General features: G+C 47.1%; 1 protein-coding gene across 2 annotated transcripts; it reads right to left on the bottom strand.

Moving 5' to 3' along the window:
• Window positions 1-14: 14 nt before the first annotated feature.
• UPF1 (UPF1 RNA helicase and ATPase) lies at window positions 15-19,142 on the bottom strand. 2 transcript variants are annotated; one of them, XM_042887325.1, is made up of 24 exons: window positions 18,868-19,142; window positions 14,120-14,262; window positions 13,614-13,703; window positions 12,911-13,078; window positions 12,357-12,537; window positions 11,802-11,963; window positions 11,127-11,211; window positions 10,879-10,977; window positions 10,595-10,712; window positions 9,607-9,766; window positions 9,366-9,484; window positions 8,952-9,116; window positions 8,607-8,721; window positions 8,281-8,424; window positions 7,946-8,159; window positions 7,633-7,750; window positions 6,509-6,665; window positions 5,391-5,533; window positions 4,625-4,799; window positions 4,088-4,169; window positions 3,446-3,607; window positions 3,007-3,224; window positions 2,494-2,616; window positions 15-2,389 (listed from the first exon to the last, which is right to left on the bottom strand). In XM_042887325.1, exons 1-23 carry the CDS (start codon window positions 19,090-19,092, stop codon window positions 2,497-2,499), a joined length of 3,363 nt encoding a protein of 1,120 aa, XP_042743259.1. In that variant the 5' UTR covers window positions 19,093-19,142; the 3' UTR covers window positions 15-2,389; window positions 2,494-2,496. The 2 variants fall into 2 exon arrangements, with proteins under 2 accessions (XP_042743259.1, XP_042743260.1); XM_042887326.1 differs by having other exon boundaries at window positions 10,595-10,703; window positions 18,868-19,141.
• Between the last annotated feature and the right edge of the window lie 1,645 nt (window positions 19,143-20,787).

Genomic DNA, 20,787 nt, shown 5'->3' with positions numbered 1-20,787 from the left:
GTAGGGGGCCACCGTGAATGCAAGAGCTGTTTATTAATATTTTATTGATGACAAACAGGTTTAAAACAAACTGAGACAAAATCAAAAGAGTAACACCGTGCTAGCACTGATGTCTGGATTTATAAAACTCAGAGTAACTGCTACAAAGGAAAAAAAACAGCAGAAGCAGAGGCAGGCATTCCCATCAGTGAAATAAAGGGGGGAGGGCGGAGGAGGGGGTTACATTACTCAATGGATTGCATTGCACAGAGGGGTACAGCTTAAACCTATCTGAAGTCTATGCAGCTACGCAGCCTACAGAAGGAAAAAAAAAAAAAAATTAAAAAAGCCCTTCGGCAATGTTAATAAATAAAACAGTCCATCTCACAAGGAAGGAAGGTGGCCTGTGTCTCCATTCTTTCGCATTGTAGAAGTCTAAACGCTGGAGGCTTTTTATGAGAAAAGAATGGTTTTCGTTTCTGGAAAATTGGAGTTTATTTTGCAGTTCTTGAACCACGTTCACTGCAGGACTGAACACAAATGCTGAACACCTGTTCCATTCTATGTGCACGCTACTCACGTTTGTGGGTATGCTACACCAGGTCTGTGCTGGGGAAGAGACACTCCTGAAAACTACAGCAAATACAGGTGATGAAAGCGGGTCAACACTCTACAGAAAGGACAGTGATGAAAGGGCTTTCCCCCCAGATACAAAAAGTGGGTTTTACATCGCTTAAGTACATTCATATGAGAGGTATTTCGAGTTCCCCCCCAAAAAAAGACTAGAAACACTTGGAGCCCTTTGATAGAATGCTAACTTAATTCCAACCTTACAAACCCCGAGGTCAGAATCGCTCTGCTCGTCTCTGCCTGGTGGGAGGCTGAGGTTGGCAGTTTGGGATCCGATCCAACCGGGTCTGCAGGAGCTGTGATTCTCTGCGCCGTTTCTAAAAAGGTTCAGACACCAATAAAATGCTCCCAGTGTTCCCATATGACTTATTTAAGATATGGGTACAACTCAGAAATTGGATGGCTTCTCTCATGTGCTGTTCTCAGTTCTGACTTCCAGCTATTTCTTCAGCCAGCACCGATGGCACAGCTGGGTGCACTACCTGAAAAAGCAGCTCCGGGTTTGTTCTGCAACACCTGAACCTCGGCTATCTGCGTTCGTCACCGAAGAAGCCACACAAAAGCCTACCCCGTTATCTCTAATTGTACCCATCTATCAGAGGCCACCTTCCAACAACTGCCTGCTTTGTCCATTTCTCCAACCTGCTTCGGTAACATTGTAGTCTTTACTTCAAAACCAATATAATCCCCAGTTTCCACTACTTCTTCCCCCCAGCTGAGGGAGCAGTAAAGCAGGCCTGTTAGCATCCTTTCCTCCAGGGCCGAAGGGCACAGGAACCCATCCCCTTTCAAGCGCAAAGTTCATCTTACAGAAAGGCTTGTTTTTCACAGAGTAGAGTCCAGACAGTAGCCAATTAAAGCATACAGAAAACACTTCGAAACCCTCCTCCTGCTCGAGCGCGCAGGCTCCTTCCATCTAACTGCTATCCGATGTAGGAAGAAGAGGCTGATTGCTGCAACTGTAAATCACACTGAAAGTTCTCAAGGTTGGTGCTCTAATTTAGTTTTGTTTTACACTTTTTGTGAGCTTCTCAGAACAAGGATCTCCCAGGTCCACCACTAAGAATTCAGAGACAAACTTCTAAAAATTCAGTGCTCCTTTGAAAGAATCTCTTTAAAACCACCTTGTCACGAAAGACCCATTCAGAATGCGGGCGGCACGATGACACTAGGATTTCAGAGCCAGCGCTGGACAACAAAACCTCCATCTCAGAGTTGAGCATCAGCTACGTTCCGCTGCATTTCTGCTTGGCCTGCTGTCAACTTAGGAACTCTCTCTCAGATACTCTGCTTCTAAAATGTAAACAGTTACTGCTAAAATATAGTACCCCTTGAGAACAACTCTGAGATGAGGGTTTTCCTCTCCCCATCTGCTCTGAAAAGTAATGCCCTGCTCGCAAAGAGAAGTATGGAATGAAGTGAAACCTGCTTAAGGCCCTTCTCTCGAGCTTCTTGGACTGGGGGAGCAGGGACTCAGCTGACCACTCATTGCAGGGTGAGTTGCCTTCCCCGTGAGGCGCCAGCCAGTCCGTCGTTGCTCTCTCTCCTCTCCGGTCAGTCTCCTTGTCTCAGTGAGCTAGCAGTGGGCTCTCTCGCGCGCTCTCCTTTCTCTCTCTCTCTCCTCTCCGTTGGTTGGTTTCTTTCTCCTGTTGCTCTCACACAGTGGTGCTTCAGTTTTAGCAGTGGAAAACAGGTATCCATTTTATTTTATTTTTTTTATTACCCAGAATAAAATGCTGATGAACTAAGCTCCACACAAGCTTAGCTCTTCTTCCTCAACCTGAAAGCGAGAAAGCAGAACAAGAGTTGTATGACAGCCATCAGGAAACGGTTCTCAAGAGCTCATATGAGGCAGGAGGGCAGAGGGGTGAGCGCAGAGCTTACACTCTAATACTGTGACAGTCCCGTCACTCCGCCATGTTGATACGCGCGTTCCCCCTGGTAGGTGGAGTCCTGTGACAGCGCCACGTCAATCTGAGACTTGAACTCATCACCAAGGTAACTGTCCTGGAAATGAGAGCGCGTGTCAAGCAGCACCAAGCTCCATGGGACCTCACAGAGCAGCCAGCGTTGAAGAAAAAGCGACTTTTGGGTTTTAAAGTTCAGCCCCGTTCTGCTGCAGAATTGCTATAAAGCTTCCAGCAGCACAAGGCAGCTGGAAGGGCAGCGGCTGAACGCCAGGGCTCAGGGTGAAGTTGGTATGCAGCTCTGAGTTCTTTTGCTCAAGTATACTTTTGAAGCCCACCAAGTAGAAGGTAAGAAATGCTGCGGCCAAATTAACTGAAAATGGTTTAGTTTCTACTTTCCTCAACTCTAAGAAACAGAGATGTGCACACAAACAGAACACTGACATAAAACCCAGGAAAAAGGGCAGACCGACCGTGCATCACTGCTTACCTGTGATAATTCTGGTTGGGAGAGCCCAGGCTGACTCATCTGAGATGGCTGACTCATGGAGATATAGCCCTGAGTCAGTGGACCCTGGGAGAAGGGCTGGGACACCACATCTTGGCTCGCCTGGCTATTGGGAAGGTTTGATTGACTCGTTCCAGGAATCCCAAAACGATTTTTCTGGCGCCCACCACGACCGGTCTTCCCTTTGGGTGCCCCACGTCCTGGAAAAGCATTTATCCAAACCAACAGTGAGAAGCTTTACAAGCGTGTGAGAATCAGATGCTTCTACAAAGACTTGACGACTCGCTTCAGGCAACGCTTCTCATTGTGCTCAGTGCAGTAGGTGCAAAGAAATACAAGTTCACTCTCGTCAGCACTGAAAGCATTATCCCACATCAGACCCACGCCGTGCCTTTGGCACTGTGCCCCCCTGGCCCCATACCTGCAGCCGGGCCATTGGCCTGCCCAAAGTACCCTGGTGGGGGCATTGGGGGCATCACGAGGTTGAAGGGGATGGGAATGTTCATAGCAGTGACGTGGCTGGGGCCTGCACTGATCATCCCGATCTGGTCGTGGGTTTGGAAGTACATGTTGGATGGGCGCCCTGGGGAGGGGGAAGTCACAGTTATTTCAAGCATCCCAAATATCCTGAAATTCACAGTCCTGCTTTTAACGGTAACGGGAGGACTTTAAGGAGGAAAAATAATACAAAGGACAAGTCATCACTGCCACGAACCTCTAGGATTCGTAGCTCCCCATTTATCCCACACTCCCAAGTCTCAAAGAGACACAACCGGTCGCCCCATCCCATCACTCTTCTACAGTGCCATTCCCCATTCCTACAACACTGACAGCCCCCCTCACTCCTTATCTGCTCTTCAGACCAGGGAGTAACAGAGGTTACTGCAACGTCAGGGGCAGCAAAATCCCTCCTCAAGAATTCCGACACCACGAGCATTTTCAGTTTTTAACCCCCACATTTTTCTGTATTTAAACATTTAAACATTTGCAGTTTGTAAGACATCCAACCCCAGGGACTAAGTGAAGAAACGGTGAATGGTGTTAATGCTGACAGCTTCTTTACCTTGACTGCTCCGGTCATAGACGGATCCTGGAATAATAGCTTCACGTGCATCATACATGGCAGTGGTCATGAAGCGGGCACCCTGAAAGCATGGGAGGAGTTGGACAAAGCTTTAGCATTGAGCTGCACACTGTAACTGACTGTAAGGTGGGTAAAAACTCAACAAAACCTCACAGATACTGTTTCTAATGTAAGAAAAACATCCAGCCATCGTCTCAACCACGTGCTGGCAACTCTCAACAGAAGTGCATGTAAAAGCCTTAAGGAACGCTTGTATAACGAACTTACACAAAGTAATTGCACCATGTTTCATGCATCTCAGAAGTCACCCCATGTAAAATTCTGCAGTGCATAAAGACAAACTGCTTTACTTAGAAACTGCAGTTTACTTTGCCACAGGCCATTTACTAGGCAACAGAAGTGAAAGATACAGGTGTGTGAGGGCATGGGGTGTCTGTTTATTCCATCCACTTATGGCTGTCAATGCTCTGTTTCCTCATGCCACAGACATCTGAGAAACAGGAAAGGCCAACTTACTGGGTTGATGGTGTTGACAAGTTTTCGGGGCTTGCTGAATTGCATGAGGCTCTCCCGGAGGTTATTCAGTGGTCCCTCCACCAGAACCTTCTGCTCCTTGTAGTAATTCAGCAGGTGATTCCAAAGTGGTTGTTTAGACAGAGCTTTCGGGTTCCCAACAATAATTACCCCATACCTATGGAAGAACAAACAGTAAAACTAAGATCAGCTTACAGAACAGGACAAAGAACTCCAGAGAAGCCTGTGACAGGAGGTATAGGAGACCCTGACCCAACTGTTCCTGTATACAAAGGATTTCTGTACACTTGGAAGCTTGTGATTCCTGAGAGACTGGCTGCAGCAATCTCCTGCCTTCTCCAGGCTTGTCAAACATGTCACCATGCTCACCAGCCATGTTACGTTGTTTTAGAACTGAGCAGATACCAAGGGAAGCCAACCAGCGCACTGCTGACTTCTCAGTAGCTTCCCTTCTTAGCAAGCAAACTCATTCTAAGAAAAGGAAAACGGCTGCTGAGACAGAAAGGAGTGAATGAAGGGCAGACTACTTCTGTCCTGCAGACAAAGGGGATGAGCATGCTGGATTCTACAGTCTCCCAGTACAAAACAGGAATGCTGACTGATTTAAGACTGCTCTTGTAAAGTTGAATCATTTCCATACTCCCTTCAAGGCTCCCTTAAACAGGCAGAGGAACAGGCTTTCCACCCTCAGAACACAGCCCTTAGTAGCTCGCCTCTAAAACAGAAGATCTGTCCAATTTTACCTTACCTTGCTCTTGTAAGAGCCACATTAAGACGCCTGGGGTCATTCAGAAATCCTATCCCTTGGTGTTCGTTGGCCCTCACACAAGACAGGATAATGAAGTCCTTCTCTCGTCCTTGGAAGGCATCCACGCTTGCAATTTCTACTTCCTAACACAGAGGAGAACACGTAAATCATGGAAGCACGTAAGGGTTGTACTACCAACAGGTTTACAGGACTACTGGCTGCACACTAACAGTTCCATCATTTGGGAAAGGTGCTGTTTTTTGTCATGCCAGATGATCTGATAATTCCACTGCCCACTAAAGAGCTTTCCTAAGGGAGAACGGAGAGTCTCGGTTTAAGACAAAGAATTTTATCTTCATGTCCTTTATGGTGCTTGCATTTCCCCCCTACAACTGGCACCTGCTTCAGACAGCAGCCCTTCTCCAGGTGCACTGCCAGAACGAATTTGGCTATCCCAAAACCTCACAGCAATACAGCTGCAGATCAGTACTGCTGCTCCCAGCCACTGAGAAGCCTGAATCAGAGGGACAGATCATTCCTGGCAGGAGCAGAAGTATTTCCACCAATTTTTGCTTCAATGAAAACACTGCCCAATTATTCCAATTATTGCAAAAGAGACTGCATTAAACACCTAAGCAGCTTGTCTGTAGTGTAGCAACATGTTGTAGTGCGTGGTGGAGGAGGTCCACTCAGAGGACACACTCCTAAGGAAACAAATGACTGAACATTAGAATTTATGGTGTTCAACTTCCTGTGTGTCTCCCAGCTTGAGACATTTTTCCACAGCTGAAGCACTGCTGACCTTTCCCTTCTGTGCCTCAATGAGCCTCAGAGGATGGACTCATCCAGCTCTCCTTTCAACAGAACCTCACTGGGCTTTCTCCATTATTTGGCAAACTGCTCTCCTCAAACTTACTGGCATTTGCTAACTCCTGCATTACCTTCCCTTGAACTATTTTACCTAAGGTCAATTAAAATGCTCATAAGTTACTGAAGAATAAATAAATTTGGTCTGAGAAGCCAGAACAAAAATGAAAGCATTTGAGTTTCACAGTGTCTCAGCTTCTCAGCTTCTTTCTACCACCAAAGGTTCTCTTGTTTGTGCAATGACTCCATACCTGGTAAAGTTTTGTATGCAAGGAACCACTGAACTGCATGTACTGCACCAGATAGGATCGCTGGCCTTCATAAGGAGTAATAATGCCAATCTGATCAGGTTTGGCACCAGCTTTCAAAAGCTTTGTAGTTATCTTCTCCACATTGGCAGCTTCCGTTCTAGAAAAAAAAAAAAGATTCATTTATTTAATTACAGCATTAGGTCTAAACATTTTCAGTGAATGGGGATAGAAAACCTCAACACGTGTGCTGTGCCCTCTTTCACAAAGGCTCCTTCAGAAGGAGGTCATTTTTACACCACAGCACTCTGCCACTCAAATTAGTTCAGCTTAAGCTCTGCAAGAACATTCCCTGCTATCACCTCTTGCTACAAACAGATGCTCTCAGCCAAAAGTTCACACCTCAGAAGAGGTCACAACAACGCACATTGATCCTGGAATCCACATCTGCCTTTTCAGTACTGCACAACTAAACTTCCTGCAGAATTCAGGACGGCCATCACTCTTCTGAAATGCAGTTCTGAGTTAAATGTATGCTTGTACTTTGAGTGAGACCAGGAGAAGTGTTCCAGCCTGCTGTACAAACAGATCCTTCAGTTCTTTTATCTTGAAGTTTTAAATATAGACCGTTTTTGAACGCCATTGCTCTGTCAGCCAACAGTTGTGCCATGTTTGTGCACAGTCTGCCTTGCTGCATTCAGCACTCCTGCACATGCAGTTCAAGCAGCAGACAGGTTAAAAATATCACAGCAGATACATTTTGTAAGCTGGTCTGGTTCTTCCTTCCAGGCACACAAACAAATGCATGTAAAGCAAAGGAGCAGTGTTAGAAGCTCATTCACTGGAAAAGTTTGGATGTGCAGAACAAAGGGATAGGAAAGAAATGAAATTCCCAGCTCCCCACTGCTCTCTTGCTACCTTCTCCTCTTTCAACATCCACCCATTAGGACCTCATTTCAGGAGCTACTGGAATTCAAGCTTTGAAATGGGACTCAACCAGCACTTCCTGGGTGCAAAACGCAGTCAGTTTGCTTCTGTTTTGAATTCATGCCTTTTATTAAGGCACTTAATTGTCCCACATTCATACTTGTCAGTATTTCTACGTAAATCTCAGTACTGATTTTTACCTGTTCAAGTAAGAGGTGCCTGAGCTGGCGATTTCTTCCTGCCCTTGTGTAACATAGAAAAACATTGGCTTGTCTGGCTGCGGCCACTGGAAATCAAACCCTTTCTTCACACGGTCAGCTGAAGAGCACAAAAGTAATGAAGTTAATACTGCTTTACTAGAAAATCACTTTCACAGCAATGCCTCAAAGAGTCAATGGCAGCATTTCTCTTCCTAATTGAATAAAAAAAACTCATCTGAATTAAAGAATTTTTCCTTCAATCCTTAACGAACTGAAGAGAAAGGAATTTGCAGGAAATGCCATTCTTACTCACCTGCAGTGACACCATTCTGGAGCGAACCCTCATAGAAGATGTTGGATGGGAAAGCACTCAGGGCTGGGTGCATGCGGTACTGCACCTGCAGGCGGATGGGGCGAATCCCCAGCACCACCAGCCTCTCAAACAGGGACTGAGACAGGCCTGCCTTGGCAGCTTTCTTACACATCACAACAGGCCCCAGCTGGCAGTGGTCACCTACAAGAATAAGCTGTGGAAAAGAAAAATTCAACGCTGATGACAGTGCAGGTACCCGAGTCTGGATTTTCTGCCCAAACCCCTGCTTCATCTATTTATAAATCAGACTTTAAAGGGAATCCAGTGGCTCCTACCTGCTTTGCTCCCAGCACAACTGGCACCATGCACTCTGGCTCAGTGGCCTGGGTGCTTTCATCGATCAGAATGGAGCGGAACTGCATTTTTGCAAGCCTTGGATCACCAGCTCCCACACACGTGCAACAGATCACATCTGCATTCTGAGACAGAAACACAACCAAAATCAACCAAGTGGGATAAGAGAACACTTTCATACAGAAGGTCCCTGAACACCATCCCAGGAATCTCGCCCTAAGTTAAACTGTGTTCTGATAGCTGCCAACAAATTGCAGCTAAGTGGGAGAAGGCAGTAACAGGACTGCTGAATCTGGTGGAACTTTACCATGAGCAATTCACGCTCTGCTGTTCGTTTCAGCGCACGGTAGCGTTTCTCATCGGCAGATGACAGTTCTCCAGTTTCATCTTTAAGTTGTTGCAGCTTCTGAAGCTCTGGCATGCTGCAAAAATGGAATTTTGCATTATAATCTAATTAACAACAGCTCCAGCTCACAGTGAAGCTCTTCACATATTGCCACAGAAACAAGAAAACGTATTTGCAAAACTAAAAATGACTTTTGTACAGAGCAAAATATATACCATCACTGCCAGAGCTGTTAAAACAACTGCATCCATCACAACACCTGAGGTTTGGGTTTTTTGGGGTGTCTTCCCCTCTCCCCCTCCTTACCTATCCATGTTTCTGATCTGGTTATGCAGTGCCAAGAAGGATACAGGTGAGTCAATTGCTTCACGGCTTTTAGCACACAGCCGAACCACTTTCAGACCAGTCTGATGGATCTTCTCTGTCAGTTGATCTACAGCAATGTTACTTGGAGCACACACTAACACAGGCCTTGGGGGAAAAAAAAAGAGTCTCAGTGAACTATAAGCTTCCTGCAACAGAGTGTTAACACACATGCTCCCTAAAAATAAGCTACCGATGAGTATCTTCTGATTTGAGCTCAGATCTTCACAGAAGAACACATTTCTAGAAAGTCTTTCCAGTTCAAGGATACAGACTGCTTAAGTGCTTAAATGTGAGCTGATTCTCTGGACCAATCATGAGGTAACCTCACGCATAAAGATTCAGAGAAGTTCTTACCCATTGCCCTGTCTAGCCAGATGATAGACAATGGTAGCTGATGTCACTGTTTTTCCAGTACCAGGGGGACCCTGGATAAGGCTCAGAGGACGCTGCAGGACGGTCTTCACAGCATAAACCTGTGGAATTATTTTAATGCTATTCAGTATTCCTTGCACAGGAAATTACAAAGTCGTTCAACCTTCAATCATAAATCCTCCATCGTATTCTTTGCATGTAGAAAGAAGGAACATGAGGGTACCTGAGAATGGTTGAGATCAGGAAGTCCTTGTGCTGTAAAGCGCTTTGGCAACTGGCATTTAATGATTACATCTTCCACCTCGTGGCCCAACAGTTTGTGATAGATGTATCCTGACACCGAAGTCTCATCCACAGCAAATGTTTTTAAAGCACTCTGCATTCTGAAATGAGCAAAGGACAAAAAATAGAACAAAATCAGGATTACCTCAGATGAAATTATGCACGAGAGTAGAAGTTAATCAGCCATCAGACAAATTAAGACATATCTTTTGGAAAAAAGACAATGCAAAGATCTAACAACAGAATTAAGAGACCAAACATTAGACTTCCAGAACACGGATCTTTGTTTCCCCAGTGTGCATCCTACAAACTGTAACCACAAGCCTGCAGTGGAACTGGGCTCTGACAGTTTGCAGTGGAAGTCTGAGGTGCAAGATGTGAATAAAAGCTGTACTCAGTACCTCTATTTCAGGACAACAAACTCCTATCTCACAACATGCACTGCAGACACATCTCAAGCCCACAGACCCCACAGCTGATCCAGCTTCCTTGAAACTGGAGTTTGTCAAAGTGATTCAAAGTTGAGGAGATAAATAAGAACACAGAGCACTTCATGACTGCATTAACAAACAGAACCTCAGACACTTTTCTTCTTACATCCCAAATGCTACTAAGCTTGAGGTTCATTTTTCCCCTTGGATCCACAGGTTACATGAATGTACTTCCAAAGTCCCTGAATGTGCTTTCAAAGTGAGAAACTGACAGCCTGGAATTCAACTGAACGTCACCACCTCTAACAACACCTAGAGCTGCCGCTCTGAGAAGCAGGCACCACGTTCATGACCTTGATGCATTCAGCACACTCCCTCTGACTGCTGGTATAATGAAGCAATACATCACCTCTCGTTCAAAAACCCCACTGAAGTTAGGAGGAAAAATACACACCTACTGAACCCATTATCTGCTGAGTTTAAGTGCTTTCTCAGTACCTGTCAAATGAAGTAGACTTCCACACAAAATCCACTTGGAAGTTATGAGTAACCTCCACGGGGGCTCCAACGCTGCTCCTCAGCTCGATGGCAATCTCATCACCATAATCTGTAGAACCTCGTTAAGTAGTAATCTGCAGCAAACATCTGAATTGTATTTTTCCCCGATTTCCATTTATTCAGTAGGCGCCCACTAATTACAATGGTTTCAAAATTACTTATGTACACAACTTAGGAGTTCCTCAGAGATAATTTAACCTTAAGGCTCATTAAGTAAAGGATACTATCAGGAACTTTGATGACATGGCCGATTCCTTTCCACAGAGGGGCCAGGTCTCCTTTGTACCTCAAGCAGATCTCATCTCCTTGCATAAGACGCATATCTACAAAGGAGAGAGAAAATCTCAGAACATCCACAGCAACAAAAGCCTACAGGACTATCTCATATCCCAGGCCACTGCAGATCTTTAAATGCTGATGTTATTCACCAGGTACAAAAACCAGACAAAACACGCAGCTGAGCTGTCATTACCTGAATCAGTCTTTGGCAGAGTGAAATAAGCAATTCTTTTCTTATTCAAGCCCAGGTCCCATCTGACTGTGATGTTATCTTGGGTCTAACAGTAAAGAAAGAGCACATATTATGTTCTTAAAGAGCTGCTTATCAACTACCACAATCCTCACGGTCCTAAACTTCAAAACAGTGGAGAAACACAAAACTTGCTGTTCCTCTGTCACCAAACAAACTTCTGTGTTTATCACTATGGGCTGTACTCACACCACCTGTAGAAGTTCGTTCTGTTTCAAAGACAATGTATTTAGTTACTGAGAAATGTGTTGGCATCAGCACCTGTGTCAGTTTTGTAGAAAACTCCTCAGTGTCCCCAGCATGTTACAAGCTTAACTGGTGCAAAGGTAAGTGAATGTCATGAGGAAAAGAACGTAACAGAAGGTGGTCAAGAAGCAGTTCTGACAAAGAATACAATTCCAGGAGAGACAAACTTTGAATTCAGAAGAGATGGAAGACCTTAAGTGATGTTTCAAAGTTGTGATAGCACATTAATATTACTGTTAATTACTGTCATGTCTTTATTACATTTATATATTGTAATATTACATTTATTTCATTTTAGTTTTTCCTTCCATTCTACTAAGTGAGAGAACTGGTCAGAATCCCCCTCTAACAGGCATTTTTCAAGCAGATTACCTGAGACTCCTTAAGCTTCTTGTCATAGTCTGCCTCAAGCTTGACTAGAGGACCAAATATATTTTGGTATTGATAAGCATCTTCATATCTAAGCAGGACGTGCTGTGGCTCTTCATCAACACCAGGCTTTTCTAAGTCCTCAAGGGTTGCAGATGGATTTTCCTAAGATTTAACATACAAGAGTGCTGTTTCAAAGTTTTAAGCACAAACAAGTGATAATAAACTGCTAAAACCATGCTGAAGTGTTACGTCATGCTCACCTACATGCAGCCAAGTTTGTTCTGCATTAACAGGTACAGAAAAAGCTCTGAAAAAGCAGTGACTGACTACAGACTGACTGACAGAACCTGAAGATGAAGCTTTCCTACTTTAACAGGTGATTTCTCTAGTCAATTCCCAGTTGTGTTGCTTGTCAAAAGGGAAAGGTTTGAACTTCATGTATATTAGGCTCTGTTTCCTGCCTTACACTGCTGCTACAACAGCCTTGTCCCTCCTTTTAAGACACAAAACCAGCACTGAGTGAAACATCATTGGTATTTGAAAAGTGGGAAATACCTTCCAGAGTTCTTCCAGTTTGTTGATCTGCTGAGCTGTAATCTGACGTGCTCTCAGCTGCTCCTGCTCAGATGGAATCTTTACCAGCCACGAGAGGAAACAGCGATCTTGGATAAGAGGCTGCCACTGTGAACTGTCCCAGTTAATATCCTTTAAACTGCTCTGACTTGCACATGGCTGCCTGCACAACCAAAATATTGAGAAAAATTATTAGACGACTGTAAGGGAATCTACCAAAGTATAAGAACATGTTTAACACATTCTTCAAACACGCCTGGTTAAAAGAAGAAAGCCAACACCAGTGGCCTGCTGAGCCAATTCATCAGTTCCTGCGCTTGGTACTTCAACACTGCAGAGGCAAGGTATCCTAATCATTAGTTCTCCTGTATTTCTAGAACTGCAAAAAGCTCAGCATCTCAAATACTAACTGTGACACAGTGATAAAAGGAGACCAGAGTGTAAAACGTTCAGGTACCAAGTGAAAGCCGAGGGTTGCCATTTAGAAATCCAGTTGTGCAACACTTGAACACAAACACTGCAATAAATTCTCTCACCTGCACAGCAAAACAACCACAGAGTCTGCCTTAGCTGGAATAAAGCCAAGGAGAAACACATTACGACACCCGCAGTTGTAACATTCCAGGACAGTCTCTCCTAGAGGCCCATCTTTATGGAGAGTCACCTCCTTGCACTTCGCTCTCACCAGATGGTTGACGATGTGGCTGAAACCAGAGAGGATCCGTATTTATAAGCAGTCAATACGAAAACCAGATTTAGTCCTAACTTTATGTAACACAGCAATTCAGTCATTATTAAGAGATAAACAAAAACCTATTCATACTCTGGCAGACATTAATAATCCCCTGCTCCTTTCATCCAGGCCAAGATGACTGCTAAGAGTTTCAGTGTTTCTGCAATGCATGAATACTTCAAAGCGAATGTGAAAGAAGGGGCAGTGTACAAGAAATTTATTGCTGTTTGGAAGCAGCTTCCTGAAGCTCCACAGAGCACAGCATCTGTTACACTGTTCTGCAAGAGCACAGGGGGAAGAAGCAGTGAGCTCAAGCCCAAAAGCAGTTCAAGTTGTGCTGAGGTGGAGCTGTAAAAGCTCATAACAGGAAAATCTAGAGGTTGGAGGCTCACATTCAAGTCATGAGAATTCGACATCGTGGAAAATGTAAGTCACACCCATTATGCATTTCAAAACAAACACTACAGCAAGTTTGCCCATCTCATTTCCATCATTTAATCATTTACCTGCCAGATGTATTTCCACGCCCATTACAGAACCACTTTTTGCTGGTGTTGCAGTAAACCACACAGGCAGGGTCATGGATACCACAGTAACTGGAATTAAAATCAGATGAGGAAGTCATTGGGAAATTATTTATAGGACAACGCAAAAACAAGACTTGAATTACCCAGAAGTGTACAAAATAAGGGGAAGTAAAAATCAGGAATCATGAGAGTGGCTGGAAGTACCAAACACACGAGTTAAACTTCTGGTTTGAGGCAAGCTCTTTAACTATTTCCACCATTACCATTTCTAGGAAGGCTCAACTCTGCAGCCCTTAGAAGAGAGGCCCAGGAGCTCAGCAGAGCAGCACTGTCAGCGCACACAGGAGCTCAGCAGAGGGCACTCACTGCCTGCCAGCAGGCAGCTGCCTCCAGGGAAGCTGCTTTCAAAATTCCAACCATCCTCTAAGCACTCCATGCCCCCACCTTCTGGAAACAGCCAGCCTGATGCAAAGATCAGGTCTCACCTGCAAGCATGCACGGGAAGATCCTTTGTATAGTAAGTATCTTCTTCATCTTCTTCAAAGTTCAGCTCTGCCAGAAGCTGGCTGGTTTTAGCGACGTTATCATCCACTGCTCCGTTCTGCAGAATGCCATCAGGTCCATTAACCTGCAGTGCAAGGTCAGTGCTCAGGTCATACCAAAACATGCTCAGAACAAAGCCAAGAGTGGGAATCCCTACTTTGCTGTGTAAAAACTTGTCTTGAATTCAGGAAATTCTCACAAGAACAGAAAAGCGATGAGTTGGAAATACAGCCCTCATCTATCAAAAATCATCATATATACGTTGTATATCATTGATACTTGCTTCATCAGCTCCTACTTTACAGGAATACTGAAGTGTCAATTCACAAAACTAAATTGCTTTTCTTCGGATTATGTTTTGTCTATCCACCAAACCAATCCTCCTCCCCAGAGACTCCAGAAGCACAACTTCACAACACAAAGACAACAGGAAGCAGGGGACCAAGACCTATTCCAATGCACACCTAAGGAAAAGCCAAAGAGCCAGAAATAACAGAAGCTGGTTCTCAGCAGACTGCCCAGCTCTCCAAGCAGCATCGCTTGTACAAGGCGTACCACCTGCACTGCACACAACCAAACACATACCTGTGTAACGCACCAGGTGTGACAACCACTACTGCATTACCCAAACATTGCTTTAGCCACCACACTATTTCCTTCAAAACAAAGAGGCTTCTTTAAGTTACCCAGGAAACACACAAACTCCATTCAAACTAACACAGCCCAAGCTCTCAGAGCAGTGCCTTTCACAGGCTGCCTGGCTAAGGCAGCACACACACAGCAGGTGCTCCCTCTTTGCACTGACTTTGCTACCTGCCAGAACCACAAAGTTCTGCGTCAGCACATTTGACACATCAAGTCCTGGTCCTGTTAAAAATAACTCCATTTTGGCAATACTTAGCACAGTGCTTTTACTACCAGGAAGGAGCACCAACAGGTGTGAATGTCACAAATCAGACTTCAGCATGACTCAAGCAGCCATTGTCCCTTGGGACTCCTTGGCTTCCAGTTCCATTCGGCCACAGCAACCACAGCTCTGCAGACTGACTGTCACGGCAGGAGCTGCAGCAGCTCAACATTTAATAGCATCTTCAGAGCTGCTCTAACGCAAACATCAACTTTAAATACAGTGATATTAAAGAAATATGAACATAGCTTATTAATTGATCTTAGAATAGGTGGAGACTAATGGAACAAGTTAACCCAAACTTCTTAGAAGCGTGGAGAGGACACTCCCAGGGCAGGTGCTGTCAGCCTGCTCTGAAGAGGCCTCACATGCCATTACTGACGTTAGCTGACAAGCACCATCCGTTTTTTTGGAAGCTTGCATATAACTCGGGGCTGTCGAGCAAGCAGCCAGTGCAATTGCAGAGCCCTTTTTTTTTTTTTTAAGGCAGGAGCAGAAGGAATGGCAGCACACACAGATCTCTCATCCTACACCAGCACAGCACTCAGGCCCGCAGTGATGTCAGCACGACGGCACCCATCTGTCAGCAGCAGGACCCGGCAGCCGGGCCGTGCCTCAGCAGGCACACAGGAAGGAAGTGGCCCAACTATTGTTCTCAACTCGCTGCCATGTCAGCCTGCATGCGCGTTATTAAAATCTGGCAGCACCAGCTGTTGTGTAAGATTTGGGGGGGGGGATTCTCTATTTTAAATGTGTCGACTGAAACTTCTGGCACAGCAAGTTTAGCAGCCACGCCAAGCAACCTGCATGGCTCTGAGAGCTGCTGGTTCCTCCCCGGCTCCTCGCAGGTCTCCCCGGTCCTGCTGCACACAGTAGCAGTGCTTGGTGGAGCTGAGCTGCACTCCAGCACGGCAGCTGACCCAATTAACACCGCAGCAAGCAGTGACCGTGCGGAGCCCCAGCTGGGTGACAGCAGCTTCCTCGCTGTGCTTCTGGCTGATGTGCCCACCCACACAGCAGCTCATCAACAGGCAACAGCCATCAGCACAGCTGCACTTTAAAGCAGTATGTGTCAGGCTGCAGCAAGAGAAACGACGACAGCTAGGCAAGGATTCTGCTGGGATCTTGCTATCAGACAGCGCTCAGCTGTGGCACTGCACCCCAGCACTGTGCAGCACACACGGCACAGCCAGGCATGCCGCCCCGGCGCAGGGAAGTTTTTCTCACGCTTCAGAAAAACACACACTTGTGGATTTGCACAACCGTTTGTCGTTGGGAGAGATTCCACTGACGCCGTGTGACATTCGCGGCGCCTTAAAATCTGTTGTGCTTATTTGATCTCCCTTTCAGAACGAGGGAAGGCGCATCGCTGAGAGCATTCAGCCTCACGGCAGCACAGAGCTGTTTCACAACGGGGGTCTGAGCAGCGTTTGCTAACACCGAGGCTGGGGACTGCAGGAAACCCCAAGCCAGCAGCAGGGCTCGCCATGCCCACACTCAGGGCACCACCAAGCGGGCTCCCAGCACCAGGCACAGAGAAACGTGCTGCCTCCTCCCACCAGAACCGAGTCCTGGCCCGAGGGAGCAGGGAAACACTGTGGATATGATCAGAATTTATCTTAATACAAATCAAACATGCTAATTAGTTTGTCTAATCATCAGAAAACTGTATTTCCACTGTTTACAGAAAACAAGAGGCGTTGCTCCTGCACTGCTTAACCTCTGCCTGCCTTTTGTCACTCAGACACTAATCCGTGGTAACAGCACCCTCTTAAACTGTTAGTTAAGTATATGCTGAGAAACAAAGCTTTCGAGCAAGGCTCAAAGAATGCCGTCTGGAGAAACGAGGGGCTCTGCACTGCCCAACTCATCTTATTTCAATCCACAGGGCACTAAAAAGGTATCAGAAAACGGAACAGGAGTAAAAATAATATCCCTTCCATGTTTATCAGGATGAAATAATATTTATTCCAACTTTGTTCACAATCACAGTCAAAATTTAAACTAGGCAAAAACGTATGCAGCCTGGGAGATTGAGATCCGCTCCTGCCAAAAGGCATTAACGAGCTCACATTATCTACCCAAGGAGGCAGAACCTCCCTGAGAATCCTTCAGACGGCCCCTTTCTGATCTCAGCGCTGATGAGAACACTGAAAGGCAGAGCTCCAAACTGAGCACAGGCGCTGGGTTTCGCTGAGCTCCGACATCACAGTGCTCCCAAATCCTCACTGGAACAACAGGCTCCCCTGTCCCAAATTTACACAGCATGGGGACAACTGCAAAACCCTGCACTGAAATAAAAGCACTCAGCCATTACAAACATCCTCTGCTTCCTGCCTGCCAGGACAGATGCTTACAGACACGCTCATACCTGGATGTGCTCTCCAGATTTTCCTTTTTCCCTTCTTACTTCAAAGGCTTTTCAAACATGTTTAGACAAAAAGCAAAACGAATCCTCTTCCCTTGCCTTCTGCACTCTCAGACTCATTCTGGGGTGGTTTTTCTTCTTCTATCCAAACTCTTTATTGAGAGTTCTAGAATGATCACAACCATCAGAGCTTTAAAAACTACGATTTTACTCCAAACACCTTTTTAATCAAATAACACACGCACTAACTACAAACACAAAAACTACTTAGCAACAATTCAAACAGGAAAAAGGCTTGTTTTGCCCAACAGAACTCAAGAGCTACAAGTAAACACAAAATAAAGCAAACAGCCCACAAGAGCTCAGCTCTAAATCCACATTATGAACACTGACTGGAGTGAGTCCCAGCACAGCCCTGGGCCTGGGCCCAGCACTGAGGCAGCACAATTCCACCTGCCCTGCACACCTGAGGCTGCCATTCACTCACTGCTCTAAGTTTACTCATTTCTGTGTCACTTACAGACCACAACAGATCAGTCTTAGAAAATAAAGCTAAAAAAAAACCGAATCCCCTCTGACTGCTTTTGGTGCAGGATGAAGAGCTGTTATCTACAGCATTTCAATTCCTCCAAACTTGCGTTCTGAAACGCAGACAATCTACAAACATTTAATTGTTAACACCAGAACTACTTAACAATTTATAACGACATAATGGAACTTAATACATTCCAAGATGTACAAGAGCAGCCCAACTTTTAAAAAAGCACAAAACAGCCTCTCAGGGGCGGCTTTTGGGCTTCTTTTCTCCTGCTATAGACAGTCAAGAAGCAGCACAAGGACAAGCAGCGTTTCCTTTTATAACACTTCTTAGTTTCTGGCTGCACAGCCCAGTTCCCTCTTTTCTTTCACTTCTGCGAAGTGTTAAAGTGGAATCGCGGCCGTCATCGGGCGGCGTTAAGAATTCTCCCATTTCTCAACCTCGAGGACCTCCGCACACCAACCGCAGGCACTACGGGCTGTCACTGCCCTACAGCCCCAAACAAAGCCGCCCGGCAACCCCGCAAAGAGAAAGAGGCCCTCTCGGAAAGGAGCCGCTTTCTGTCAGAAAGAAATCCAGCTCCGCTTTCAGAGCGCTCAACTCCTCGCAACCAAAGAGAACGCGGAGGCGCGTTCGTTTCAACAAGAAAACAAACCGAAATCCTTCCACCCCGGCAGCGCTCCTCGCTCCGTATCGCGACTATCGGGACAGCACGGCGATATCGCGACTATCGCGACAGCCCCGCTCCCGCAGGCCCCGCCGCCCTGGCCCAGCGCTTCCCCTCTCGCTCCGCTCCCGCCCGCCCCTTCCGCGCTCCCCCCGGTGGCGGCGCCGCCTCACCCCGCCCCCCCCCCGGCACCCCGCGGCGCGGCCTCACCTGGGCCTCGATGGGGCCTGCAGGGCCCTGTCCTGCTCCCGGAGCGCCTTGGGCCTGGCCGGGCCCCGCCTGCCCGGCTCCGGGCGGGGTTTGGGTCTGGCTGGGGAGGGTGAAGTCGGTGAACTCGAACTCGGAGCCCTGCGTGTCGGCGCCGAGCAGCTCGGCCTCCTCCGTGTCCAGGAAGGTGAGGGTCTGCGAGCTGGGGCCGTACGCTTCCACGCTCATGGCGGCGGCGGTGGAGAAGAGAAGCGGCGCTTCCGCGCGCTCCCCCCGCCTCGGCCGGGCCGCGCCTCACGGAGCCCGGGCGCCGCGCTACGCTAGCGGCGGGATCCGCCGCGCACACCAGGCCGCGCCCCCGAGAACCGACCGCCGACGAGACCCCCGCTGCCCCGCTCGGGCGGCCCCGAACGCGGCCGGACCGACGGCGGAAGGAGCCGGAGCCGGGGAACGGAACCGAGAGCCCCGAGACGCCGCGAAAGGAACCGTCCGGCCGCCGCGCGCCAGGCCAGCAGCGGTGACGCGGAGCGCACGGCGGACGCCAGCACGGCCCGTGCGCGTGGGCGGGTGACGCAGCACGCACACCTGGGAGGGCACGGCGGGAGGGGGCGGGGCTGCGCGCGGAAGGCGCGAAGGAGCGCGCGGCGCGAACCGCCTGAAGAGGGGAGGAGGGGGGGAGAACGAGGGACGCGTTAGGGGCGCTGTCCGTTCGCGCCTAAAGGAGGGGTTAAACGCCCCTCTCCCCGACAGGGCTCTCTCGCGAGGGGGGCGGAGCCTGATCGCTGACTGACTGCTGCCACAGCCAATGAGCCCTCGAGCTGAGGAGGAAGGGCGGGCTGTGGCGGCAGAAGGGCCAGTGGCGGCGCGCGGTGGAGGGCCGGGGGTGTTTGTGAGGGGAGCGGGGCTGTGTGGAGCCCTTCTTGCCCTTACTGGTGCTCCTGCAGTCTGCCCGCCTCTGTGGAAGTGCGGTGTCTGTGGTGATGGAGGCATAGCCGGGGCCTGCAGCGTTCTGAGGCAGGTGATAAGAAGGCTCTGGTGTCACAGTAATGCTAGCTGTAAAACCCATCAAAGCTGCACTGCCCTATGTGACTGGTAATGGAGGGCTGAACTGTCATAGGGGGAGCTGGGCGGCCTGTGGAGGTTCTGTGTGTTGTGTGGGGGTGGGCATTCAGTCCGTAAATAAAGCTGGTTTGGGGGTTGGCTTCAATTATCACCAAACTCATCTCTTTTGAGATAACTCCCAGGCGTTGTGAGAAGCACTGGCAGGAAAAGCCGGTGCTGGTTCTGTTTTCCCCACTGAAGCCTTCAGCCATAACATGCACATGAATATTGGCTTTTTAAGTAACTTTAATTTTATTCTTGCTTTTGGTGTAGGGTAAAGCTTGGAATGGAAACGTCTGCCGCATTTGCAGCTTTTAAGCTGAAAAGGTTTAAATGAAGATTGGAAAGGATCTCAATGCACCAAGAACAGGAGGGGGAAATGAAGATGGAGAGAGAATACAGGAGTCACTGCATCTACTCATGGTTTGTGTTTGTGTTGAGCTTTAAGCTATGAAGGGGCAGACTTACCAGTAGGTTATCGTAGATGTAGCTTAATTTAAAGTAGGCTAATTAAGCAAAAAAAAAGATAGAATGGAAATTTGGTTGTGAGGTTATGACTGCCGTGTTAGCTACAGTTTAACGTGGTGACATCAAGGTAAGTCAGCATACACTCATATGTAATTTCATACATTATGTTGAGACTTTTGATTCCTCAAGTTGAATCACAGCTACATTAAACCCACTTGTAGTCTGACTGGAAAGCATCCACAGGTGAATTGATACTTCCTTAAAACCATCTGGAAATTATTTGTTTTGTAATTCAGAGGGCAGCATAACTGAAAAAAAAAAACAGGAAGGAAATGAGATCTATTTTGAAGATTG

The sequence above is a fragment of the Lagopus leucura genome, unplaced genomic scaffold (assembly GCF_019238085.1).
Source record: "Lagopus leucura isolate 7727_CA_CO unplaced genomic scaffold, USGS_WTPT01 Super-Scaffold_100081, whole genome shotgun sequence".
Lineage (NCBI taxonomy): Eukaryota > Metazoa > Chordata > Aves > Galliformes > Phasianidae > Lagopus > Lagopus leucura.
This window is presented reverse-complemented; position numbering and strand designations above follow the sequence as displayed.